Here is a 27,841-nt window from a genome sequence, read left to right on the forward strand (position 1 = left end):
GTCTAGTTGTCTTTAGATTTCTTCATGTTGAGGGATATGCTAAGATTAAAAAAGTTGTGAGTATGGGAAACCTCTCACAATTAATGTTTCGGAGGGTGATGTGTACGCAATTTTATTTCTATCTTGTGTTAAAGGTAGAGAGACACTTTTAAAACATCCGGCTCAAGTAAAATGTATCTAAATGGGTAAAAAATGAAAATACAGAAGTAAGGAACCATATAAAAAATAATTTCTTGATGATCATTATTATTATCGATTTTTAACTTACGAGTAGTTTTCTGTTCTTGTGGAATTTTTTTCATATTGCAGTAAAACATTCATTTATGGGATGGCTCTATATCCAATAGAGTTCGAATCGGTCGAGACATTTTGCTAAGTACGAAGGAGTGATTTTAACACTCTATCACATTCCTCGTTGATACGCTACAAGTAGTTATGTTTAGCTGCATAGAAGTTTAATTTTTTCTATATATGATCTTTCAACCATCTCAAAGTGAGCAAAACTCCTCTTTGGTGGAATTTTAAGGATCAATAATAACCTAATTAGTGAAAATTAGCACTAAAACACTGTGAAATTTTTAGTTGTAACAATGCATCTTCTAAGTTCTAATAAGTGCAAATTAGTACTTTAATTGTCCTTTGACTAGATAAAGAGATTAAATATAAAATATATATTTTTGAACTTGCAAGGTAAAATAAGTCATAAATATTTTTACAAAGTGACTTTGATTACATCATTCGTGCAAATAATTTACATGACTTTGATTACATCATTCGTCCAATATGTACTACTCTATTTTTACCGGGTTAAAATGACTTATAATAAGTTAACGACTCCGTTAGAGAAATTAGGTTCTAACCATAATGTGTAAAAATTATTGAATTATATTTATGATCTGTTCTTTCATTCACCTACAAAATTCACCAACTCCAACTAAGCATTCCATTTATTAAATAGTTGAATATGAAGTAGAGGCAAACAGAAAGTATATTAGTGCAGCTAAACACTTTCTTAATTTTATTCAAGCGTTCAAAACATATTAAAGACTACTCAAATGTAAAATCACAAAATGAGGGAAATGCGTACGAATAGTACATGTCTTCAGGAAGTACGAACGACTAAAGAAACAAAAAGTATCATATTAACTTGCAGCGCAAAAAAGAGCACCATCGATCACTTCTACGTTTCCAGATATGTATTGTTGATTTTGTTAAGCCTCTTCACAACATCTTTCATGGTTATTCTTGATTCTGGCATTTCCTTTGTGCATTCTAAAGCCAATTTTATCATGGAGGCTATGCACATTTCACTTTTACTAGTGATTTGTTCTTCCTCACAAAAAATATTGGCATCCACAACATCCATCATACTCCCTGAAAATGATTGTATTATCCATTTCCTCAGGTCAAGATTTTCATTGCATATCTCTTCATCTGTTGGCCTTCGTCAAAATCTCCATCAACATGATGCTGTAGCTATAAACGTCACCGCTAGCAGACACTATTCCCTCTGAGCCATATTCTTAGAAAAGGATTGAACATAAGTTACTCAATTGAAACACAACAATTACTCTGCATAAATGAAGACTTGCTTTTTTTACTTCTAGAATGCTAAACTATGATAAGAGAAAATCAAAGAGAGAATTTTCTTTATACCTGGTGCAATGTATCCAAGAGTGCCCAATGTTTCTGTATAAGCCATTGACTTGCTTATGGCTAAAATTCTAGAGATGCCAAAATCACCAACATGAGCCACCATATCTTCATCCAAAAGAATGTTGGCTGGCTTTAAGTCGCAATGAACTATTGGAGTTACATGACCATGATGTAGATATTCAACTGCCATAGCTGCATCAAGCATTACAGCAACTCTTTGATGAAGGTTCAAGTGCCGATTCTCTTTGTACAACCAATTCTCAAGACTTCCATTGGGCATAAAATGCAGAACAAAGGCTCTTATATAGTCACTAGAACACGTAGTAACCACAGAAACAAGATTTCTGTGTCTAACATATCTCATCACTTCACATTCGGTATCAAACCTCTTGCATACTTGCTCATTTTCCAAATCCAGAACCTTAATGGCCACTGCAGTTCCACCAAACAATGCACCTTTGTACACAGAGCCAGAGCTTCCCTCACCAATTAAATTGGATTCATCAAAATTATTTGTTGCTCGTTGAATCTCGCTGTAGGGGCAGCGATTTAAAAAAAAATTAAAAAATATTAAATCGTTGTTGGGCAGTGAATTAAAAGGGGCAACGATTTCTTTATTTTTTTGAATTTTCTTTTTGAAGAAATCGCTACTCCCCAGCAGCGATTTTACTTTTTATTTTAAAAAAATTAGATTTTGCAAAATCGCTGCAGAGGCAACGATTTTGCTTTTTTCGGTGGGGCAAGTCGCTGTTGGTGCAACGATTTTACCGTTTTGATTAATACAAAATTTTATATACCGTTTTAGAATTTTTGTTAATATTTTGTACCTTTAGGCTCCGGACTCCACATATTATAGGATCGTAGAGGCGTGGACTTTTAGAAAGTCATCGTAGTAATGTCACTTTGTGGTAACAATTAAAATAATAAGGTTTAATCTCACTTTTATGGTAACAATTAAATTGAAAAAAATGAAAAGTCATGCAAATATCTAATACAAGTGACCAATGAATAACTATATGATTCCCATATCTATATTTGATAATAGGGTAAAATTACTTGGTGTTTCAATTGATTTACAAATTTTGGAGTACACATATCACCCTTCATTGTTTTAAGTTTACGAGTATATTTCTTTTTTTAATAAATCCTACTTTATGTGTCATTTATATACTTTATACATGTCTCATTTTTAAAAACTCAATATTAATTGATCAGGTACACATGCGACACATGTGAGCAACGACTGGTATTATTAAATAACATGATTTGAGTTCTTTTTTGGTTAAAATGTGTCCAATTGAGATTTCTTACTTTGTCTCATTATTAATTGTAATACTCCAAATTCCTTACCTCAAAGTGAATGCATCGAGATAATGATATGAGAAGTTAATAATAAGTCATAAATGAGATTATAAAACAAAAGGGAAAAGATAACAGCCAGTCAAATTAAATTTCTTGATAGTGTTTAAAGTTCCTATGCAAATCGTGGTGCAATATTAATGTTTCATCAATTAAAAGTTTGATAGGAGATTATTTACTTTCTGTGTAATTATAATGGATGTGTATAAAATATTGTATTAAGATTTTATCCACAAACACTTTAAACTAATTATCTAATCACAACTCTAGGGAAAAGTAGAAGAGTAAGACTAAAAAAATTATAGTTGAAAACTGAAAGGAAATTTCTTTATTTATCGTCAATAATAGATAGTATGAATAAATATTTTTGTGTCTTATTTGAAAAGTCATAACCTTTTCGAGAAGTCACAATTCTTCTGAAAAGTTAAAACTTATTGAAAATTAAAAGTCACAACTTATTGAAAAAGACACAACCCTATGGAAAAGTTTCAACTCTTTGGAAAAGTCGCAACTCATCGAAAAATCATAATCCTTTCAAAAAAGTTACAACTTATTGAAAAAGTCACAACTCATCAAAAAAATCACAACCTAAATTAGAAATATCGTAATAATTTAATATTTAAATTAGGAGTTCATACTTTTAAAGTAAATAGATTGTGATTTCCTCAAACTTTTATGTGATGTTATTGATATGTCATCTCATTGAGGAATATTACAATGGCCAACTTTATAAAGACAAAACCACAAGAAAGACAGGTCAATTATGCGTTAACTGAGGGGTAAGGGAATTGATTGAGAAAAGTCAGTCAAACTTGTATCAGTGAAATCACTTTTTTTAATTAAAAAAAGTTGCATATATGGTCCAAAACCAAATGAAATATCTTCACCTAATATTTGAAGGGTATTTCTCTAGTTATGTTGTTGAAAGAAATGAATGAAATTAGATAGTAAGATATATAGTTTTTGGCTAAAATCATTTATCAACTATGATTCAAAATTAATGTATATTTTTATATTATCTAAGCGAATAAAAAACATCCTTAAACGATCCAAACAATAATATGAACCATCCTTCAGTATATTTTAGTTAAAAAAACTGATAGAACCATTAATAATATATTTAATTTGATCATGTCTTGACCATGAGAATCATCTCATTTTTGGCGAACTTTTTAAAGGCAAAAACACATGGATATATATTGTATGGTCAATGGAAGTCTCCACAGTCTAAGATAAGTTTAGGAAAAAAACATGTCGTTTGACCATCAGTTATTGGGACAATACAAAATTTATTTGTGAAATTTTACTAATGGTAATAAATAGTGTATATGAGCCTGTAACTTTAAAATATATAATGTATTTAATTTTTATACAGGTAAATATTGAATCTGTCTTTTGATCACGTATCAATAATTGAATAATCTATAAAATGCTGTTGCAACAAACACATTTTGTAGAAATAAATTATAAATTATTTAAGTGTAGTTTTATTTTCGGATAAAAACAAATTGGTTTTGAACAGATAAATAAAGAGCTAACAAAGAAGATATCAACGGTAAATATTGTTAGTATCAAGACCAAAAGTTCAGGCATGATGGTACACACCCCAGAATTTCAAAAAAAATGTGTGTAAGCCGAAAGAATACATAAGAAACTACCGAAGGGAAGTCAGACCACAACACCTGATAGCATAAGTATAAAGAGCATCTGATACCATTCCGTTCTTATTTTATCTCTAAACTAAATAAAATATTAATATATAATTAATTTAATATGAAATAATAATTTTATTTAAATTCATGCCTCTAGACATAATGGTTCAAATTCTTAGGAAAACAGTTACAAGAAGAAGAAAGACCAAAAGTTGCATTTTCCTTAAGAAATGTGCTAATAATCTGTAATAGAGAAAAATATACAAGAAGTAGGAAAGACACTAAAGGTTATTTCTTTCATATTGAATCTTTATGTTTTTTTCTTTTTTATTACTTTATTTGTTTAATCTTGAATCTTTTAATTGTATTTTAATATATTTTCTTCAAAGGAGGAAGGAATCGTCAAGCTCATATGGACATGAATCAATCAGCCGAAATCAAGGACTCAACCAGGATTATTGATTTGAAATACCCTTGGGTTATTCCTTAACAAGTGCAGTCCCCAATCACTATATAATCCTCGTCTATCCTTAATTATGAATGATGAACTTCACTTGAACTTATATTGTAATCTTTTTTTATCTTTCATAAAACTCTGTACATCTTTGAGTGAACAATTCTAAAGTAAAGAAAAAGAAAGATCTGAGTGTAGGTTATGAAGGTAGATGTTGTGTCAGAGAAGAAGGTTTGATTTGCATATCAGACGGCTCTTAATCATAACATTCTGTAATATTCAAGTTCTCAACAATCTCTTAAGGAAACCCTTGTAACCCAAGGGGACTAGACCAGACACCACATCGGTGATTCGAACCAGTATAAAAACACTCTGTGTTATTTACTTACTGCAAGTTATTAATACTGTTTATCTGTTTTACTAACGTGCAAGTGAGTCAACTGACCAGAGTAGGAAGTCGACTTAAAGAAATTTTATCATTATTGTTTATGTGTTTTACTAACATGCAAGTGAGTCGACTGACCAGAGCAGGAAGTCGACTTAAGGAAATTTTAATTTACCCCTCCCACCCTCTCTTGACTTTCAATTGGTATTAGAGCATGCCTCACAGATTCAGTGTTTAACCACACGTGAGCAAGATCTAATGGCACGCTATCTAATTCTTGGCGCGTTACTTCAAGACGGATATCCCTCACACCGACCACCATACTTTAATGGACAACATTACTCTCACTGGAAAGACAGATTTATAATCTTTGTCTGTTCAAATGATTATCAAGCATGGATAGTAATCAAGAAGGGCCCGGATCAGTTCACTTGTAAATGAATATGAGTTGTTCAAAATGGCCAAAGATGAAAATGTTGAATCCATGTTCTCGAGATTCAGTTTAATTGTCTGCGAACTCAAATCTCTTGGAATGGTGTATTCAAATGCATTACAAGTCAGAAAACTCATTAGAAGTCTTCCCAAAGCTTGGGAAACTAAAGCTGTCATTCTTGAAGATGTAGATCTGCAGAAAATGACATACGATGAACTTTGACTACTCATTGAATCGACATTAGTTAATTAACGAGCTTCTTAAATTTTAACAAGATAAAATAACTAACTCAATTATAAACTAAGGACTCAAAATATAAGATACTTGTTTAGACAAAATTAATCTAATAAAGCGTTAAGTAAAATTAAAATCTTTTTGAGACAATTTTCGAATATTTTATAAGATAAATTAATTATATAAAAATATATATTATTTAAAAATTATTAAAATCGACTAAAGCTACTTTAAAATGATTTAAGAAATATTTTAAATTTTATAAAGTCAATTATTTCAACTCATTTGAAATTTAAGAAACTCGGTAATTAATATATATTGTGGAGGTCCAAAATTGGGTGTCAACAATCATCACAATTGAATTTCCTAGAATCTAAATCATGTAATAGTAAGAGAATTTTAATGTGGTTTTCATCTTTCCATTTGTTTCCATTTCGTAGTTTCTGATTCAATAGTTGATATTCTTTTTGGGTTTTCACAGGTTAGATACAATATAACGTAGTTTCAGCTGACCGAGCACATGAACTTAGATAACAGGCTATGAACAACTCGAATTAGGTTTTAAAGGTTAGTTACGTAGTTGACTGTTATTTGACTACTTTGTAGTTTCTTGTTTGATTTTCTGTCACTATTTGACATTTATTGTACTTCGATTATTGTCTTATTTTATTATAGTTATTGTTATATTTTAAGAAGATAGGAGTTCTCATATGCTTTTTGCTTTTTCCCGAATTACTTTTTCTTCGAATTTCACTTGTGGAATTATACTGACAATGTCATTATAGTAGTAGTAGCGGTGATCTATTTGGGCATTTACCTCAGGATTATATTCCTATTATGCTTGATAATTTCAATGCTAATGTGGATATGGATGGAAGAATTTTCAATTTGGAATTATCAATCCCTGCTGATACTTTTTCTTTCAACTAGATTCTGAGAACGTGGCTTGCACGTTTGTCCCTTATTATTATTATTAAATTTTTATATACTAAAATGGTTAAGTAAAAGATGCTTAAATTAAAAATAGTAGTTTAACTATTTATCTTTTATTCGCTAAATAATAATAAATATAATATGAAGAACATAAATAGATGATATATCCAGTTATTTTTTTGTTATCCTTCTCTCATTCTCTTTTCTTCTCATTTTGAATAGTGTAATTTCCTTCCTATGATAATATCAATCTTAGTAATTGGTTCGTAAAAAGCATATTAAAAATTTAATTCTCAAAGTGTTTTTACATAAATAGTGGAGAATGACTCTTCACATTGAGCTTTTAATTTTAAAAAATTATGTGTATGAGAAATAATTAACATTCAATAATTTGGCAAGAATATCACATTATCATAAATAAAATAATATCTCTAAGTCAAAAGTAAACATTCTAGTTTGGTAAATAATTACTACTAACTATTTATGGGTCTAGCTCCAATCAATAATCTATAGATAGGAGTTTGACAATTTTCCAACTACAGTTAAAATTTTACATCAACAATAAATAGCTTATTATCACAGTAGATAGACGTTTGATGCATAAAATTTATAAATGCTAAAAGATTTCGTCAATGTAGTACATATGCAAACTTATGATAAAAACACTTGGTATATTACGAAACATACTTGAAGCAATTACCATGATTAATATGTCAATTATTTTTATCATTATTACATATATACGTCTTCTTTTTAACCATAAAAAGTATTGTACACATGATTTATGAAGAGAAAAGAATAATACTCCTTTTTTCATAACATTACTCTTTGAATAATTAATATAAATTGAGCAATATAAACTTTTCAAAATGACTTATTCTAGATATATGATCAATTTGAGGAATGAATGTTCCAACAAACATATAATAGACTAATAAGATCAATAAATTATACATATAAACGAAAAGTTTAAATAAAAATACAACCTCAAAATCACATATATACTATATAGAGTATGATCCATTCTTTATCTCCAATTAGGTGGGCCATTTTATTTTTAGTTCATATATATATATGATTTCTCATTTAGTCATTATTCTCACTACTCATAAATAATAATTTCAAAAATATATTTATACTAAAGTAGAACACTCTATCGAGAGCCAAATAAGCATGTCAAATAAACTGATTAATCTTTTGTAAATATGAATTTCATCAGTAATTAAGATACATAGTAGAACATGAATTGTATATTACTATTTTCTTCTTGTAGGATACAAAATATTCTAATAAAAAAACAAAATCATAAGAAAGTACATCAACATATATATAAAGGAAATACATAATACTTAGGACGGACAAAAAAGAGCGGATAAAAACAAAATATAATTACTGCACATACAAAATGATTTGCAATGTTCATTTTTGCATGATAATCTCTCATCCTCTTCTTGTCATTTACATAAAGATCATGCTAGGTAATTTATAGAAGTAGCTATGATGACCTTTGAGTAGATAATTAATTTGCAATAAATTAGTTCAATGGTTTTAGTCCATATCAAATTTGTTTAATGGAAAAACTTTTCAAATATTCCTAATTTTCACAATAGAGTAATTAATTATTAATGTGAATTTGATTCATACACCAATCTAAATGAGTTATTTATTAAATTTTTAATTATAGTTTATAATATTTATTTAATTATTTTAATATAAAGGTAAAATGGTAATTCAACTTTGAATTTTGAATCTTTCCACTTATAATATAATATGATGGATTCATTGCTCTTATAAGATATTTTAAAATTAAATAGTTAAATTCGCAGGAAGATGAGATTGAACACACCCCTTTACAGAAGTATGTGACAGTCACCTGCTGGATCCACTTATTCATACACATTTTTTTTATATTTCATCTTTGCTCCTTTACATTCATTTCATGTATCTATAACTACTACATCGACTATTACTTTTGGGCCAGTGCTAACACGAGCACCACGTATCTAGTATTTTCAATGAAATTGTTAGACTATTTTCACTAATTGTTTCTTTTTATTTTCACATTCACTCATTATCACATTCAAAAAAAACAAAATAGTGCAGCTAAACACCTTTAAGTAGATCATAGAGTAAAATAGGTCAAAAACCACTCAGTTGAAATTAAAAACAATAAACGACAACTATATTAAAGAAACAAAAAAGCATCATATTAGTTTGCGGCTCAGAAAACAACAACATGATTTCTATGTTTCCAGAAATGTGTTGTTGATTTTGTTAAGCCTCTTTACTATATCCTTCATAGTTATTCTTGATTCTGGCGTTTCCTTTGTGCAATCTAAAGCCAACTCAATCATGAAAGTTATGCACATTTCACTTTTACAAGTGATTTGTTTTTTCTCGGAAAAGAGATTGGCATTCACAACTTCCATCATCCTCCCTGAAATTGATTGTGTGATCCATTTCCTCAAGTCAAGATTTTCATTGCATATCTCTTCATCTGTTGGCCTTCTTTTGATCAAGACTTCCATCAATATGATACCGTAGCTATAAACATCTCCACTAGCAGACACTATTCCCTCTGAGCCATATTCTTAGAAAAGGATTGAACAAAAGTTACTCAATTGAAATACAACAATAATTCTCCTTTTACCTCTACAACTTGGAGAGGCTTTATTAAGATAAGAAAAAATCAAAGAGAGTAGATTTTTCATACCTGGTGCAATGTATCCAAGAGTGCCCAATGTCTCTGTATGTGCCACGGATTTGCTCACAGCTAAAATCTTAGAGATTCCAAAATCACCAACATGAGCCACCATATCTTCATCCAAAAGAATGTTGGCTGGCTTTAAATCGCAATGAACTATTGGAGTTACATGACCATGATGTAGATATTCAACTGCCATAGCTGCATCAAGCATTACAGCGACTCTTTGATGAAGGTTCAAGTGCCGATCTTCATTGTACAACCAATTCTCAAGACTTCCATTGGGCATAAAATGCAGAACAAAGGCTCTTATATAGTTACTAGAACATAAAGTAATCACCGGAACAAGATTTCGGTGTCTAACATTTCTCATCACTTGGCATTTGGTATCAAACCTCTTGCATACTTGATCATTTTCCAAATCCAGAACCTTAATAGCCACTGCAGTTCCACCAAACAATGTGCCTTTGTACACAGAGCCAGAGCTTCCCTCACCAATTAAATTGGATTCATCAAAATTATTTGTTGCTCGTTGAATCTCCTGATAAGAAACTAATTGATGAGTCCGGATCTCCGGTATATTCTCCACATCTATGGACTTCCCTTTCTTCCGTCGTTTCATCATCCAAATTGAAACCAACAAGAATATCAGAAAGGATGCAATAATCACTGGAATAACAATTTTTAGCAGAACCTCCGTAAGCTATTGTTTGCCAGAGCTACAGAAAGTAGAGACGATATATTAAACAGTGTTGGAGGAATGGGACCTGTTAATTGATTATCTCTCAAGGATAAAAATGCAAGCTGGCTCAGATTACCGACCTCCGTTGGAATGTTGCCGCTGACTCTATTCCCAGACAAACTGAAGTTCATCATTTTTGTGGCATTTCCAACAGAAGGGGGGATTATACCGGTGAGGCTATTTTTCCTGAGATTTAAGACTCTGAGTTGGGGTACATACCATGGCCCTCTCCACATTTCACCCAATGAAATTACTTCAACTCTACGGTTTTGAAATAGACTTGTTGGTATACTTCCGTTGAGCTGATTGTTTTTAACATCAATCACTCGCAAGCGAGGCAGGTGACCAAGTCCATAAGGGATGCCACCGTGGAAGCTGTTATTCTGGAGATTGAGAACACTGAGGAAGGACAAATTGGCCAAAGACGGGGAAATTGTGCCTTGAAGTTGCAAATTAGGAAGATCCAAGGCAACAACCCTTTGTCTTTTTGGAGTGCAAGTGACACCAAACCAAGAGCAAAAAGAAGGACTTTTGGTCCAATTATTGGCCAAAAAATGATTAGGAGTTGTAATGAGATTATGGAAAGCTAGTAGAGCTCTTTGGTCAGTCTCATTTGAGGAAGAAAGCGATACAGAAAATTGAATTAGAAATAGAAGAATCAATAATAACAGAATGTTATTCTTCATGATTGATCCAAAGCTTGATTTGTTTTTCAAATGTATATAGCAACACTTAAGTTGTTGAGTTGACCGAACAATTCGTATTTTCCTAAGTCTTTCTCAAGTGTTCACTACAAAGGGCAAACGTATCACATCAATCATGAATGAAAATATTTAGTCCTAAATATGTTATTATATTTGTATGGCTATATTATTTGTTTTCTCATTATAGATAAAAGAGATAAGTCATAAGTATTCCCCTAGATTATAATCGAAATTCCAAAGTTAACTAAATTAAGATTCTATTATTCATAAATTTATTTTTTTTGTAATTTTGTGCACCTTTTATCTTACGTGGCACACTCCATCACTCCACGCAATTGAGGCGCGTGGAATATGTTTGGATGACACATAAGACAAAAAGGTGCACAAAATTATATATAAAAAAATGGTATGGGCCAACTCTATTCTATTATTTCTGTTACTCCGTGTGCGTTGCCTAAGGAATAAAAAGTAGGGTGACGCGTACATGATTTTATTCCTATCTTGCAATAAAGGTAGAGAGACAGTTTCAAAACATTTAGCTCAAGTAAGATATATCTAAATCGGAAAAAAATTAAAATACAGAATTGAGAAACCATATAAAAAATAATTTGTTGATGATCATTAATATTATCAATCTATTACTTTTCTACTATTGAGAAAATTTCATTATCACATTACGATAAAACATTCCTTAGTGGAGACACAACTCTATATTATTCAATTATATCATACCACTTTATGTGTTGACTTGACAGAACAATTGGTATTTGCCCAAGTCTTCACGGCATCAACAACAACAAACATATGGAATGACTCCTTGATCTGCCTTTATTTCCTTTTTCCAAAAGTATTTTATATCTAGCCTTAGTGCTTTTGATTATCTCATCTCACATTGGCCAACTTTATAAAGGCAAAAACATATGGATCGTATATTGTATGGTCAATGGGAGTCTCCACGGTTTAAGATAATAGTGGACATGAACCTATAACTTTAAAATATACTCAACTTTGTCATTTAGAGCTGATATACCCCTCGTTATAAAAGTGACTCATATATACCCCTACTTGTAAACAAATGACTCACATATACCCCTCATTAATTTGAGGTTGAAGTTTCTTGCACATATCATTACAAAAGACATTTTCCAAGTAGGATCGATCACTAATGCTAATTTTCTAGTCTTCATTAGAAGAAGTCGAACTCGATAGTGAAAAATAGCAAATTCACTCAACTTAATTAATTTACACAAAACGTATTATTAAATTTGCTCTAAAAGGATAATATCTCAAGATAATTAATCACAGAAATTAGATTTCATAATTAAAACTGAAAAGATTTAAAAAAAATAAAATAAAAATTAACGTGTAGAGGGAAATAAAAACATATTATATGAAAGAAAAAAAGATAGTGTTATATGATTCATTTTTGAAATTATTATAATAATTGACCGTTACCCAAAGAGCTCTTTTCATACAAAACTCTCTTCTCTTTTCTTCACAAACACAGACAGAGGCTCTTTTCATGGCTGAATTTCTCTCTTCTGCACCATAACGCCATCAGAATGGTGATTTTTCCAATTCCCCTCTCAATGAATTTCCTGATTCCCCATTCAATTTTACTTCTTTTTTGGATAAAAAATAATCAACTGTTTGTGTGTGTATGCAGCAGACAGTAATCGCGAAGATGAAGGTGGTGAGGAGTGAAATTGCTGCGAAACAAGTGGTTGTGATCGAGGAAAATGAGGAGATACATTGGTATGCTTCTTGAATTTCGTCCGGAGGACACAGGTACTTTTTCCTCTGACTTAGGGTTTGGGGATTTAGTTCATTGATGGGTTCTTTGTATAATTTACATGAAATCAACTGGTAAGAATTGGGAATTAGCTGTATCAGTTTATGGATCATATAACTTGCAATTGCTAGAGGGTGTTTACCACCGATATGGCTGATAGAAAAGTTTGTTGTGAAGATAATTTTCTATCTTGATCTCTTAATTAGGGAGTGAAATTTTTGTAGGGAATCAAAAACTTGAACAGTAGCTGCAAGTATAGGTTTCGGTTGACAGTGATTTAAAAAGAATTTCGGACAAGTGATTAATGTAAGCTTAGATAAGAAGATATGAAGCCAAGAATCATAATAGAGAGTTAGTAGATATTCTCACATAAAAAATGCAATTTAATTTTTCAATCTGTTTGTTACATTATCTGATTTTTATGTCATAATGGTTTCTTGAAACCCTGCTTTGAAGACCTCCAAAACAATCCATGTGCAGTAGAATAAGGTTTGTGTTTCCCAGATCCCAATTGTGAAGTTACGTATGTTATTGTTGTAACATAAGAGATGAAGTGCCACAGTCAAACCTTAATTTATAGCATGGTTTGGCTAGAATGTATTGATTGAATGAGTGATATATAAGCAGACACACAACTAAAAGGTCTTCCAAGAACTTGTTTCGGAATATGAACAACCAAATACAAGATGTCCGAACAAAAGAAGAGCAGTGAAAGTAGATATTCTACCATCAGTAAGTACGATTTCATTCCGAATACAGTAGTTACAAAATCCAGCAGCCTCAAGCAGCTCAAATTATGTCGCTACAAGCAGAACTTCTTTTGGGAGTAATTTCCAGTAAAAACAGAAATTCCTAACTAACTTAAATCAATCTAGACATGCATCTGTACAACATATTTAGACAAGTATGGTTTGGCTAGATTTTCAGGTAAAGTTGATATTTTGGGGTTTGTTTAGGTCTCTTTTGCTCTTTAGTGTATGCAAACAAGAATTAAAAAAAGAAATCTGGCCTTGCATGTTGAGTCAATCATTTAGCTTGAAATAGAGAATTTTGTTTTACTTCAAGATTGCAGTTTCTCACTGCCACAGCATGGGTGTTTACCACCGAGATCGCTGAATGGAAAATCTCTTGTATCTTAATGTTTTAACTATTGTTCCTTGTTCCCCAGTCTGAAAATTTGTGCATATAACCTCTGACTTAGGGTTGTGGGGGCTTTGTTGATTGATCAATTTGATTGAATAAATTGTGAACTCTCTCTTGTTATTACTATTTGGAATTTTGCTTTACTTCAAAATTTCCTCCCCAAAAAAATTTCAACAACTCATTGATGCAATTGCTGATTGGCCTGCAATCCACCCAAAACCTTTTTATCATTTATACTTTAGATTGCTATCTGAGAGTACTACTTTTCCCATTCCTGATGTCCGCATTAATAGCATCAGATTATTTTTATCTGCAGAGCTTGAATCTGAAAGAGGCAGAGGGGTGGTTAGCTTTGTTTTTATTCATTGATCCCTTACCCAACACAATCAGCAAAGATTTTTGATGATTTTTTTGAGTTTGATTGCTCAACATAGATTACAATCCTTCCAATTTTCCAGATCATTTTAAATGTGAGAAATTCCTTAGGGAAGTCTTATGCTCGTTCCTTGATTTCTGTTCCTTTTTCTAATCTTCTTTTTCTTAATTAATTTGTGAAGCTACTACTCAAATCCAAATGCAAAGGATCTTCAAGATTAATGGGATAAAACAAGACCTTGGTTCATTGTGAAAGGTTTGACTGCCCAACTCAGTTTTTGTTCTTGTCTTCTTTTTGTTACGAATCTGTCGTGATCATTAACAATTTCAGCCTCGCACAGGGCCGGCAAGAACTCGAGGCAGGTGGCAAGAAGTAGGTTTGGTGGGGGACGGGCGGCGGGAGTGGGGGTAGGGGGAATGGGAGTGGGCGGGATGTGGGGTCAGGGTGGGGCGAGGACAGGGTCGGGGTCGGGGTCTAGAGGCACCATGCGTTCCTTCAGGGTCGGGGGTGGGGCCGAGGAACTGTATGTGCCTCAGGGTTGGGGGGCAGGGGACGGAACCGAGGCACATGCGTGCCTCAGGGTCATGGGTAGGGCGAACCCGAGGCTGTCTTGGGATCGGGGTGTGGGCGGGGGAGGACCCAGGGTCGTGGGGGGCAGGGGGCGGCCCCGAGAAACGCGCGTGCCTCAGGGTCGTGGGGGGTCGGGGTGGGGGGCGGCCTCAAGGCACACGCATGCCTCAGGGTCGTGAGGGGCGGCCCCGGGGCACGCGCATGCCTCAGGGTCGTGGGGAGTGGGGGGGCGGCCAGGGCATTGGCGTGCCTCAGGGGCGGGGGGCGGCCCCGGGGAATTGATGTGCATCGGGGTTGTAGGTGGCGGGGAGCGGCCCCGTGGCACGCGCGTGCGTCGGGGTCGTGGGGGGCAAGAGGCCGCCCCGGGGAACGCGCGTGCCTCGGGGTCGCAGGGGGCGGACTAGGGGAATGCGCGTGCCTCGGGGTCGCGTGGGGCGGACAGCGGCCCCGGGGCACGCGCGTGCCTCGGGGTCGCAGGGGGCGGGGAACGGACTCGGGGCACGCGCGTGCCTCGGGGTCACGGGGGGTGGGGGGCGGCCCTCGGGGACGCGCGTGCCTCGGGGGGCGGGGGGCGGAGGGCGGCCCCTGGGGACGCGCGTGCCTCGGGGGCGCGGGGGCGGCTCGGGGAAGCCCCAGGCTGCGCGTGCCTCGGGGTTGCGGGGGACGGGGGGCAGCCCTGGGGCACGCGCGTGCCGCGGGGTCGCGGGGGGCATGGGGCGTCCTCGGGGCACGCGGCGTGCCTCGGGGTTGCGGGGGGCGGGGTCGCGGCCCTGGGGCACGCGCGTGCCTCGGTGTCGCGGGGGGTGGCACTGGGGCACGCGCGTGCCTCGGGGTCGCGGGGGGAGGGGGGCGGCCTCGGGGCACGCGCGTGCCTCGGGGTCGCGGGGGCGGGGGGCCCGGGGCACGCGTGTGCCTCGGGCTCGCGGGGGGCGGCCTCGGGGCACGCGCGTGCCTCGGGGTCGCGGGGGCGGGGGGGGGGGGGGGGCGGCGGCCCCGGGGCATGCGCGTGCCTCGGGGTCGCGGGGGGCGGGGGGCGGCCCCGGGGCACGCGCGTGCCTAATTATGTATTATTTTGCATTGTTATGAAAAGAAAAATTCTTTATTTTCGTGTTAAACTTTCAAGTGTTATTTAATTGACAAAATTTCTATTTATACATGATGAGTTTTTAATACTTGAATATTTTATGCATAATAGTGATGTTAGGGGAAATATATATATTCGTGATATTCATGTGCTTTGTCGAGAACTCGTGAAGCATTTGGCTTTTTGTTTGATTAAAACGCATGGTAGATTTTGTATAACTTTCCATATAAACTTCCTGAAAGCTTTCAAATGCTCCTTTTTTTATGTATGAATTTATTTCTTTACTTCGTTTTGGATTCATGTCCATTTTCAGTCTCTTCTGAGTATCAAGTAAGTTGGCATCTCTGTTTTATGTATCTTCTTTATCACTAAGTTAAGGGTAAGACTCAATTTTCTTTCTTTAATCGCTATTGATATGTCAATTTCTTAGTGCTAACAATTTCGAGCTCGCCGTGAAATACGGGTGTCCTGTTTGAGTAGTATAAACAGTATGGGTGTCCAGCTGCTGGAATGTGCTATCACTCCTCTTCATCTATTTTGTTTGTTTTCTCAGTTTATGTGTGATCCATAGCTGAAAGTTTGGCATTAATCTCGGTTTTCCCTTCCTATTTGATTTTTTTTCAATAATCTCCATTAGGTCAATTCTGCTATTTAAGGTAAAATCTGATTGATAGATTACGACTTGGAGAAATTTAAAAATCTGATAGTAGTGTCAAAGTAAGAAGTCTTTAACTGACAGAATATTTGAATGGTATCAGTCAAGTTTCAACCAGCTTTTGGGAATTCTGGAAGTCACCGTGTTCATCAAAGTAAATTTTATATACAGTGATGCAACCTCCACAATGGGTGTTCAAATCCAGTGGTGCATTGTGACTTGAAGCCAAGTGTCTTGCTTGCCATGTCAGTGATTTTGGCATTGCAAAATTGTTAGGTGCAGGGGAGAGTTTTGTTCAAACAAGGACAATAGCAACCATTGGATACTTGCTCCAAGTGTTGAAACTTTTACAGCTTCCTCGTGTTTTTAGAATACCCACAACCTAAATTCTTTTCCCCGATATAGGAAGCTTTTTTGACCATTTAAAACCATGATTGCAGAGTATGGACAAGATGGAATCGTATCCACAAGCTGCGATGTTTGTAGTTTCGGTATCCTGATTGATGGAAAATTTACTGGATAGTTGAGCATACGACGTTGGGTTAGTGATTCTTTTCCAGATGAGATTCATAAGGTGGTGGATGCTAATTTGGTACAGCTAGGGGATGAACGAATTGATGCAAAGATGCAGTGTTTGTTGTCTATTATAGAGTTAGCTTTGAGCTGTACTTATAGCACCTGATGCAAGAATTAGTATGGAAGATTCTCTTTCATCACTTCAAAATATCAGGCTCCAGTTTGTCGGTAGTCGCCACCGAAAAAAGCAGCTGAAGGATTTAGTACCGAAAAAAGCAACTTGCTTGGTAATGGGAAGGTCTACAATGTACAATTGGAGGGTGCATTCAAAAGTTTTGATACATGCTGAATGGGACACTTGACAAATGGCTATACAATCACAACTTTTTCTTAGACATGTTGCAGAGATTAAGTATAATGATAGATGTTGCATCCGCAATAGACTATCTCCACAATGGCTATTCAACACCTGTGGTGCATTGTGACTTGAAGCCAAGCAACGTGTTGCTAGATAACGAAATGGTTGGTCATGTCAGCGATTTTGGCATTGCAAAATTGTTAGGTGCAGGGGAGGATTTTGTTCAAACAAGGACAATAGCAACCATTGGATATATTACTCCAGGTATCGTAATTATAGATTAGTACTCAGTTTAGCATGTTCATCGGTAACCAGAAAGCTTTTTTGTAATTATCTTTTACCACGATTGCAGAATATGGACAAGACGGAATAGTCTCCACCAGCTGTGATGTTTATAGTTTTGGCATCGTGATAATGGAGATGTTCACAAGAAGGCGACCAAGTGATGAAATATTTACCGGAGAAATGAATATATGATGTTGGATTAATGATTCTTTTCCGAGTGGTATTCATAAGGTGGTGGATTCCAATTTGATACGCCAGGGGATGAACAAATCGATGCAAAGATGCAGTGTTTTTCATCTATCATGAAATTAGCTTTGAGTTGCACTGTAGTGACACCTGATGCAAGAATTAGCATGGAAGATGCTCTTTCAACACTCAAAAAGATCAGACTCCAGTTTTTCAATAGTCTCCGCTAGGTAGAATTATACCGTTGTGTTTTATTGAGTGTGAAAAATTAAGGTGAAAGTTGAGGTAATCAGCCAGCTAAGCTACTTATTCCCGAATGTTTTATTGAGCGTGAAAAGTTAAAATAGATATTTCTCGTTGACATTCATTTATTACAGAATTGAGTTAAATATGACATTGTTATCAGATCAATTTGGCAATGCACATGACATGAAAAATCACATTAACGCCACAATTTTTTTCGAGCTCATAATTTTTTCTTTGTTACATCGATATTTCTATCATGAGCTATATAAAATTTTAAATAATAAATTTAATATGGTATTCCGTTTTTTTTTCCAAATCTGTATAATTTAAAAATTATATTTTAAAAAAAATACTCAAATTTTAATATCATCACTTATTCGAGAAAAGAAGTTACTCGACATCATTTTGAAATACAGATAGGTATTGATTGAATTTTTGTCATATCTAGTCAAATCCTACTAAGTGATTTTGGCGTTTAATATTTACAGAAAATCATTTAGAATTCTCACTTATTTAGAAAAAATGTTACTCTGCATACAAAGAGGTGTTCATTGGAGTTTTGTCATATCCAGTCAAGTTCTAGTAAGTAATTATTAGTTATTTTTCCTATTTTAGTACAAAAAAAATCATCCAAATATGGATGTACATAAATTAAAATGACAAGTAATCACTATAATGAAAAACTTCATATAAAATTAAGAACTACAATATTTGTGTTTATACATCATTGATTATAATTTTGTAATAAAGCTCCGAAGAGTTACATGGATAAGAATTCTTCGAAAATAACTTATGCGATTACCATTGATGACTATTCATTATATTATATATATTTCATGGGATGCAAAAATAGTACTAGTAAGAAATTACAAAATCACTTCATCAAGTCTAAGTTGATGGTTGGTCAGCAAAATGAATTTTGAGTTCCTTGGATAATGAATTTCCACAAAATACAGGGTTTATTTTCCTTTTTCTACTTCAAAAATATATATATATTTTTTCCAATTACTTATTTTTGATAGATATTTTCAAACATCAATTCTCAGATGTAAATATTTTGTTTTAGTCATTTTGGTTTGCAGTAGGAATGAAAGGTCCAAGTTCAAGATACCAACCATATGGAAAAGAAATTGATCCAATCAATGATAGGCATGTTTTCTTTCTTTTATTCTCCAAATTATCATCAATATGTCAATGCGATATAACTCATCTCATCTTGTTAATTAATATATATTTTTTAGGGTTGGTCAAAACAGTTGAGAGTCAAGATCAAAAAAACTCTCAAAGTTATGGCTATTTCAGTGAAGTGATTACATTGACAAGTATGGAGAGTCGAAAAGAAAATGAACATGAGTTGCAGTCTTGTTGGAATGCACAAGACATCCACTTCGATACCCCAACCAATATTTTGAGCTTAGTACGCAAATAAGGCTCAAAATACTGACGTTCAAGAAACATCATTTTTAGGACCAATGTTTTATTGCCTCAAAATACAATAGTGCTCTTCATCTATGTTATGAAAATCGCTGTAAAAGTCATACTGTATGGAACAAAAAAATGATGGTCATTAATTAAATGCAACGTCGCCACAACTGGCCTAGAAGTAATAGAAACTTCGAGTTGACACAGACAAAAGAGTCTTGTAGCCTGTAAAACCTAATTCATTATGCTTCTCTGGAACAGGTTCTGTAAATACTAATCCTCTATCTTCATTTCTTCGTCATTAGGATGTTGCATAATTGATCACCTTTATATTAATTCTAGAAACATTGCAGGCTGAATACCACAGGATATATGGATCGGAAGACAATTGTATTTTACGGTTTAGTGTCATGATGCCAGATTTTGTGAGTGGCTTACACTTGCATCCTACGATCTTTTGCCCTGCAGAGAGAAACTTGTTTTAGAGCATAGGGTACTATACACTGAAGTAAATTATTACCAATCTCAAATAGCATTGATGGAAACAACGATTGAGGTGAATAGTGCCACTGCATCTGATATGACAAAGATGCAGTGAAGACAGCAGCAAACACGGTCTTGGCAATCAAAGTTGCAACAATCATACATGACTTTGAAGTGTCTTTTATCCACCTTTGCCCTTCCTTTAGTAATGACTTGTGCTCTTGCCTGAATAATTCTCTAGGGGTTTTCCCGTGCATCCTTGTTTGTCCAGTCGAAGCAACAACAAATGAGAATTAATAAGGACACCACTGCTCCAGCTATGATCTCAGGAGGGGGCTTAAATTCTATGATACAGAAAAAATAAGAATACTACCATTTGTTTGTTTGTTTTTGATTGAGTAAATAGTTCAAGTCTAATCTTTAGTCTAAAGACATTATTATTATTTCATTATGTGTAGGTAGGTTCACCAAAATAATAGAATTAATAAGAGAAAGAGATGGCAGAATTAATGTTCCTTTCCCAGCATAACGAAAACGCACTTGTGAATAAGTTTCTGAGAAGAAGGCATAAGGTTAAAGACTCGTACAGAGTTTTCTGACAAATTGAAGTTGTTGTAAGACAGGTCTACCATAAGATTTTCCCAATACTATCAAGGGAGTTGTAATACTTGTGCAGGATACAACTGCTAGTTAGTAACATTTTTATAATCCAAATGAAATTAGCAAGTAGCTCTCTTATTTACTTGTTGATTCAGAGAGTAGAAAGTTGAGTTCATTCACTGTATTATCATAAGTGACTTTGGAATGCTCACATATCTCATCTTAATTCCAGAAAGAACTATATGACTATACAAAGGACCCATATCCAAGTTGCACCCGTTTGGCATGGGTACATCAAGGCGAATGAAGGACACATAACATAGATTAGGAGTTTAAACTGAAGGTGATACGTACCGAAAACTACATAAGCCTCCTGATGCAAAAAGTAGGCTTACAGGTGGACATGCAACGTTCAACAGAAATAAAGTTCAATTATTGCAGCCAACATATCTCCACACAAAAACAAAAAGTTAAGGGATGTAAGGAAGGGCCCATACACTATCAAAGATAAATAGGGAAGAACTCTTATTGAATTGGAGTGAGGAGTAGTAACACTTTCAATACAGAAATGGAGCCAACAATTATTTCAGGTTTTTGGCTGAAGGCATTCCTGCAACCACTTCTTCTTCAAACCACACTCGTTTGATCCTCTTCTGACTTTTTGTTTGAGAAGAACATCATAAGGCAAGCAATACATTCATGCACAAACCGCTCAAATATTTCCAGACTGAGAAATTAGTGCATTTAAACAATGACATCTAGCTGCATTAAAGCAGATCATTCGACTGAAATTGTTGCTTGGGATTCATATCATATAATACCAAAAAAGTCAGGATCAGAACTTTACTCTCTTCCTCAATCATTCTTATCGTAAACAGTAAAAGAAATCTCAAATACTACAATATACAAAAAGATGTATTTTCTCAGAAGTACAATAAGTGTATAAAACAAAATAGTATGACCTCTTAAGTGACCACAGCATGCTACGATATCATTTGCTGACACAGAGATATTCTACCTCACACATAAAAATTGAATAACTAGCTACCATAACTAGAATAAACTTGCATGAAGGAATGAATTTAACCAGCCAAAATGAATACAGAAACAATCAGACAACGACTCAGCAGCACCAAAAGCCCAACAAGAACCACAATGTCCCTGAATACAAATAGTCAGATTGTTCAAATACCCAAAGAGACATTAGCATAAGAAAGAAAAACAAATGATTGAATTAGAACCAAGACAAATCTTCAGAAACTTGAATCCTAATTAGTGTTTACTTGAAGAATCACATATCACAGACATCAAGTTCAGGTTTTTGTCTAAAGCACTTCTTCTTGCCACACTCGTTTGTTCCTCTTCTGATTTTATGTTTGAGAAGAACATCACAAGGAAAGCAATACATTCATGCACAAACAGCTCAAATATTTCCAGACTGAGAAATTAGTGCCCTATATACTTTGACCGATTTGACTTTCGTTTTTTCTTATAATTTTTCCCTATGTATGGTCAAAAATCTATAAATGTAAAATTATAAGTCCTATGGCAATGCGTGGTATTTTTTCGCGTAGATATCAGAAAAATAATCAGGTTGGAAAAAAATCGCCTCGATCGGACATCGAATGCGCGTTTTATGTCAGTTTGAAGTTCAAATTTTCACAGTAGTACTCCTTTAAAGTCACATTTCTTGAAACTTCAAGTGGCCGTAGATTTTTCCTCGAGCATCTTTTGGGGGTATTCTTTTTCAAACTTGCTTATTTTTTTGAGATATACACCGTAGACCCAATCCCTTTGACCGATTTGACTTTCGTTTTTTCCTTATATTTTTACCCTATATATGGTCAAAAATCGATAAACGTAAAACTATAAGTCCTATGGCAGTGCGTAGTGTTTTTTCGCATAGATATCGAAAGAAAATTAATCAGTTAGGAAAAAAATTGGCTTGATCGGACATCGAATGCGCGTTTTATGTCCGTTTGGAGTTCAAATTTTCACAAGTACCCCTTTAAAGTCACATTTCGTGAAACTTCAAATGACCGTAAATTTTTCCACGAGCATCTTTTGGGGGCGATTCTTTTATTAAACTTGCTTATTTTTTTTGAGATATAAGTGGTAGACCAAATACATTTGACCGATTTGACTTTCGTTTTTTCCTTATAATGTTGCCATATATATGTTCAACAACCAATAAATTTAAAACTATAAGTCATATGGCAGTGCATGGTATTTTTTCGCGTAGATATAGAAAAAATAATCAGGCTGGAAAAAAAAACTTGGCTCGATCGGACATCGGATGCGCGTTTTAAGCCCGTTTGAAGTTCAAATTTTCACAAGTACCTCTTTAAAGTCAAATTTCCTGAAACTTCAAATGGCCGTAGATTTTTTCTCGAGCATCTTTTGGGGGCGATTCTTTTTTTAAACTTGCTTATTTTTTTGATATATACGCGGTAGACCCAATTCCTTTGACCGATTTGACTTTCATTTTTTCCTTATAATTTTGTCCTATATATGGTCAATAATCGATAAACGTAAAACTATAAGTCATATTGCAGTGCGTGTTATTTTTTCACGTACATATCCAAAAACTAATTAGGTTGGAAAAAAATTGGCTCGATCGGACATCGGATGCGCGTTTTATGTCCGTTTGAATTTCAAATTTTCACAAGTACCCCTTTAAAGTCACATTTCGTGAAACTTCAAATAGCCATGGATTTTTCCTCGAGCATCTTTTGGTGGCATTCTTTCTTTAAACTTGCTTATTTTTTTGAGATATACGCGGTAGACTCAATCCCTTTTACGAATTTGAATTTTATTTTTTCCTTATAATTTTGCCCTATATATGGTCAAAAATCGATAAATGTAAAAATATATGTCCTACAGCAGTGCATGCTTATTTTTCGCGTAGATATCAAAAAAATAATCAGGTTCAAATTTTTTTTGACTCGATCGGACATCGGATGCGCGTTTTATGTCCGCTTGAAGTTCAAATTTTCACAAATACCCCTATAAAGTCAGATTTTGTGGAACTTCAAATGACCGTAGTTTTTTCCTCGATCATCTTTTGGGGGCGATTCTTTTCTTAAACTTGATTGTTTTTTGAGATATACGCGATAGACCCAATCCCTTTGACCGATTTGACATTCCTTTTTTCCTTATAAATTTGCCCTATATATGGTCAAAAACCGATAAATCCGATGGCAGTGCGTGGTATTTTTTAACGTAGTCGGCAAAAAAATAATAAGGTTGAAACTTTTTTTGGCTCGATCGGACATCGGATGCGCGTTTTATGTCCGTTTGAAGTTCAAATTTTCACAAGTACACTTTAAAGTCACATTTCATGAAACTTCAAATGGCCGTAGATTTTTCCTTGAGCATCTTTTTGGGGTGATTATCATTTTAAATTTGCTTGTTTTTTGAGATATACGAGATAGACCCAATTCCTTTGACCAATTTGACTTTCGTTTTTCGTTATAATTTGCCCTATATATGTCAAAAATTGATAAACGTAAAACTACAAGTCCTATGAAAGTGCGTGGCATTTTTTTCGTGTAGATATCGAAAAACTAATCAAGTTGGAAAAAAATTGGTTCGATCGGACCTCGGATGCGCGTTTTATGTCCGTTTGAAATTCAAATTTTCACAAGTACCCCTTTAAAGTTATATTTCGTGAAACTTCAAATGGCCGTAGATTTTTCCTCTAGCATCTTTTGGAGGCGATTCTTTTTTCAAACTTGCTTATTTTTTCGAGATATAAGCGGTAGACACAATTCCTTTGACCGATTTAACTTTCATTTTTTCCTTATAATTTTATCCTATATATGATCAAAAAACGATAAACGTAAAAATATAAGTCCTATGGCAGTGCATGTTGTTTTTCGCGTTGATATCAAAAAAATAATCGAGTTGGAAAAATATTGGCTCGATCGTACATCGGATGTGCGTTTTATGTCCGTTTGAAATTCAAATTTTCAGAAGTACACTGTAAAGTCACATTTCGTGAAATTTCAAATGGCCGTAGATTTTTCCTCGAGCATCTTTTGGGGGCGATTCATTCTTTATACTTGCTTATTTTTTTGAGATATATGCGGTAGACACAATTCCTTTGAACGATTTGACTTTCGTTTTTTCCTTATAATTTTACCCTATTTATGATCATAATCGATAAACGTAAAAATATAAGTCCTACGGCATTGCATGTTGTTTTTCGCTAGATATCAAAAAAATAATCAAGTTGGAAATTTTTTTTCTCTATCAGACATCGGATGCGCGTATTAAGTCTGTTTGAAGTTCAAATTTTTACAAGCACCCCTTTAAAGTCATATTTCGTGAAACTTTAAATGGCCATAGATATTTCCTCGAGCATCTTTGGGGGCGATTCCTTTTTTAAACTTGCTTATTTTTTTGAGATATACACGGTAGACCCAATCCGTTTAACCGATTTGACTTTTGTTTTTTTCTTATAATTTTGCCTTATAATATATTCAAAAACCGATAAACGTACAACTATAAGTCGTATGTCAGTGCGTGGTATTTTTTTCGTAGATATCAAAAATTAATCTGGTTGGAAAATTTTTTATTGGCTCTACGGACATCGGATGCGCGTTTTAACTCCGTTTGAAGTTCAAATTTTCACAAGTACCCCTTTAAAGTCACATTTCATGTAACTTCAAAAGGCCGTAGATTTTTCCTCGAGCATCTTTTGGGGCGATTCCTTTTTTAAACTTGCTTATTTCGAGATATATGCGGTAGACCCAATCCCATTGACCGATTTGACTATATTTTTTTATTTTATAATTTTTTCCTATATATGGTCAAAAACCGATAAACGTAAAACTAAAGTCCTATTGTAGTGCGTGATATTTTTTCGCGTAGATATGAAAAAATAATCAGGTTGGAAAAAAATTGGCTCTATCGGACATCAGATGTGCGTTTTAAGTCCTTTTGAAGTTCAAATTTTCACAAGTACCCCTTTAAAGTCACATTTCATGAAACTTCAAATGGCTGTAGATTTTTCCTCGAGCATCTTTTTGGGCGATTCCTTTTTTATACTTACTTATTTTTTTTAGATATATGCGGTAGACCCAATCCCTTTGACCGATTTGACTTTCATTTTTTCCTTATAATTTTATTTTATATATGGTCAAAAACCGATAAATGTAAAAATATAAGTCCTATGTCAGTAGGTGATATTTTTTCTCGCAGATATAAAAAAAATTAGGTTGGAAATTTTTTTTGGCTCTATCGGCATCGGATGCTCGTTTTAAGTCCGTTTAAAGTTTAAATTTTCACAAGTACCGCTATAAAGTCACATTTCGTGAAACTTCAAATGGCCGTAGATATTTCTTCGAGCATCTTTTGGGGCGATTCTTTTTTTAAACTTGCTTGTTTTTTCGAGATATAAGTGGTAGACACAATCTCTTTGACCGATTTTACTTTTATTTTTTCCTTATAATTTTACCCTATAAATGTTCCAAAATCGATAAGCATAAAACTATAAGTCCTATGGCAGTGTGTGGTATTTTCTTGCGTAGATATCCAAAAAATAATCAGGTTGGAAAAAATTGGTTCGATCGGATATCGGATGCACGTTTTATATCCGTTTGAAGTTAAAATTTTCACAAGTACCCCTTTAAAGTCACATTTTGTGAAACTTCAAATGGCCGTAGATTTTTCTGCAAGCATATTTTTGGGACGATTCTTTTTTTAAACTGGCTTATTTTTTGAGATAAATGCGGTAGACCCAATCCCTTTGACCGATTTGACTTTCGTTTTTTCGTTATAATTTTGTCCTATATATGATCAAAAATCGATAAACGTTAAACTATAAGTCCTATCGCAGTGTGTGGTATTTTTTCGCGTAGATATAAAAAAAAATCAGGTTTGAAAAAAATTGGTTCGATCGAACGTCGGATGCGCGTTTTAAGTCCGTTTGAAGTTGAAATTTTCACAAGTACACCTTTAAAATCACATTTCGTGATACTTCAAATGGTCGTAAATTTTTGCTCGAGCATCTTTTGGGGGCGATTATTATTTTGAGCTTGCTTATTTTTTAGACATAAACGCGGTAGAACCAATCTTTTTGACCGATTTGACTTTCGTTTTTTCCTTATACTTTTCCCTATATATGGTTAAAAACTGATATACGTAAACTATAAGTCCTATGACAGTGCGTGGTGTTTTTCGCGTGTACATCAAAAAATAATCACGTAGGAAAAAAATTGGCTCGATCGGATATCGGATGCACGTTTTATGTCTGTTTGAATTTCAAATTTTCACAAGTAACCCTTTAAAGTAACATTTCGTGAAACTTTAAATAACCATAGATTTTTTCCTCGAGCATCTTTTGGGGGCGATTCCTTTTTTAAACTTGCTTATTTTGTTGAGATATACGCGGTAGACCCAATCTCTTTGACCGATTTAACTTTCGTTTTTTCCTTATAATTTTGCCCTATATATGGTCAAAAACAGATAAACGTAAAAAATATAAGTCCTATGGAAGTGCATATTGTCTTTTCGCATACATATCAAAAAAATAATCAGGTTGGAAAAAAAAGTTGCTCGATCGAACATCGGATGCGTTTTTTAAGTTCAAATTTTGAGAAGTATCTCTTTAAAGTCACATGTCGTGAAACTTCAAATGGCCGTAGATTTTTCCTCGAGCATCTTTTGGGGGTGATTCTGTTTTCAAACGTTCTTATTTTTTTTGAGATATATGCGGTAGACCCAATTCCTTTGACAGATTTGACTTTCATTTTTGTTTTTAATTTTGCCCTATATATGGTCAAAAACTGATAAACATAAAACTATAAGTCCTATTGCTAGATCGGACATCGAAAGCGCGTTTTATGTCCGTTTGAAGTTCAAAT

The 27,841-nt window shown here is 34.5% G+C and overlaps 2 protein-coding genes and 1 long non-coding RNA gene across 5 annotated transcripts; 1 reads left to right on the forward strand and 2 right to left on the reverse strand.

Moving 5' to 3' along the window:
• Positions 1 to 1,120: 1,120 nt before the first annotated feature.
• On the reverse strand, positions 1,121 to 5,828 carry LOC138337089 (receptor kinase-like protein Xa21). Its single transcript, XM_069296391.1, has 3 exons — positions 5,725 to 5,828; positions 1,657 to 2,189; positions 1,121 to 1,522 (listed from the first exon to the last, which is right to left on the reverse strand). The coding sequence occupies exons 1-3, from the start codon at positions 5,826 to 5,828 to the stop codon at positions 1,431 to 1,433; spliced, it is 729 nt and encodes a 242-aa protein (XP_069152492.1). The 3' UTR covers positions 1,121 to 1,430.
• A 3,376-nt stretch (positions 5,829 to 9,204) lies between these two features.
• LOC101257064 (receptor kinase-like protein Xa21) lies at positions 9,205 to 11,372 on the reverse strand. The gene is made up of 3 exons (XM_010320922.4): positions 10,578 to 11,372; positions 9,820 to 10,479; positions 9,205 to 9,696 (listed from the first exon to the last, which is right to left on the reverse strand). Exons 1-3 carry the CDS (start codon positions 11,236 to 11,238, stop codon positions 9,350 to 9,352), a joined length of 1,668 nt encoding a protein of 555 aa, XP_010319224.1. The 5' UTR covers positions 11,239 to 11,372; the 3' UTR covers positions 9,205 to 9,349.
• Positions 11,373 to 12,671: 1,299 nt separating this feature from the next.
• Positions 12,672 to 18,632, forward strand: LOC101258848 (uncharacterized). 3 transcript variants are annotated; one of them, XR_740856.4, is made up of 5 exons: positions 12,672 to 12,821; positions 12,923 to 13,044; positions 14,749 to 14,822; positions 17,317 to 18,014; positions 18,103 to 18,632. It is a non-coding gene; the product is annotated as an uncharacterized lncRNA (long non-coding RNA). The 3 variants fall into 3 exon arrangements; XR_740857.4 differs by having other exon boundaries at positions 12,926 to 13,044; XR_011220551.1 differs by lacking the exons at positions 17,317 to 18,014; positions 18,103 to 18,632 and adding an exon at positions 14,908 to 14,936 and having other exon boundaries at positions 12,674 to 12,821.
• The last annotated feature ends 9,209 nt before the right edge of the window (positions 18,633 to 27,841 follow it).

Source organism: Solanum lycopersicum, chromosome 4 (genome assembly GCF_036512215.1).
Source record: "Solanum lycopersicum chromosome 4, SLM_r2.1".
Classification (NCBI taxonomy): Eukaryota; Viridiplantae; Streptophyta; class Magnoliopsida; order Solanales; family Solanaceae; genus Solanum; species Solanum lycopersicum.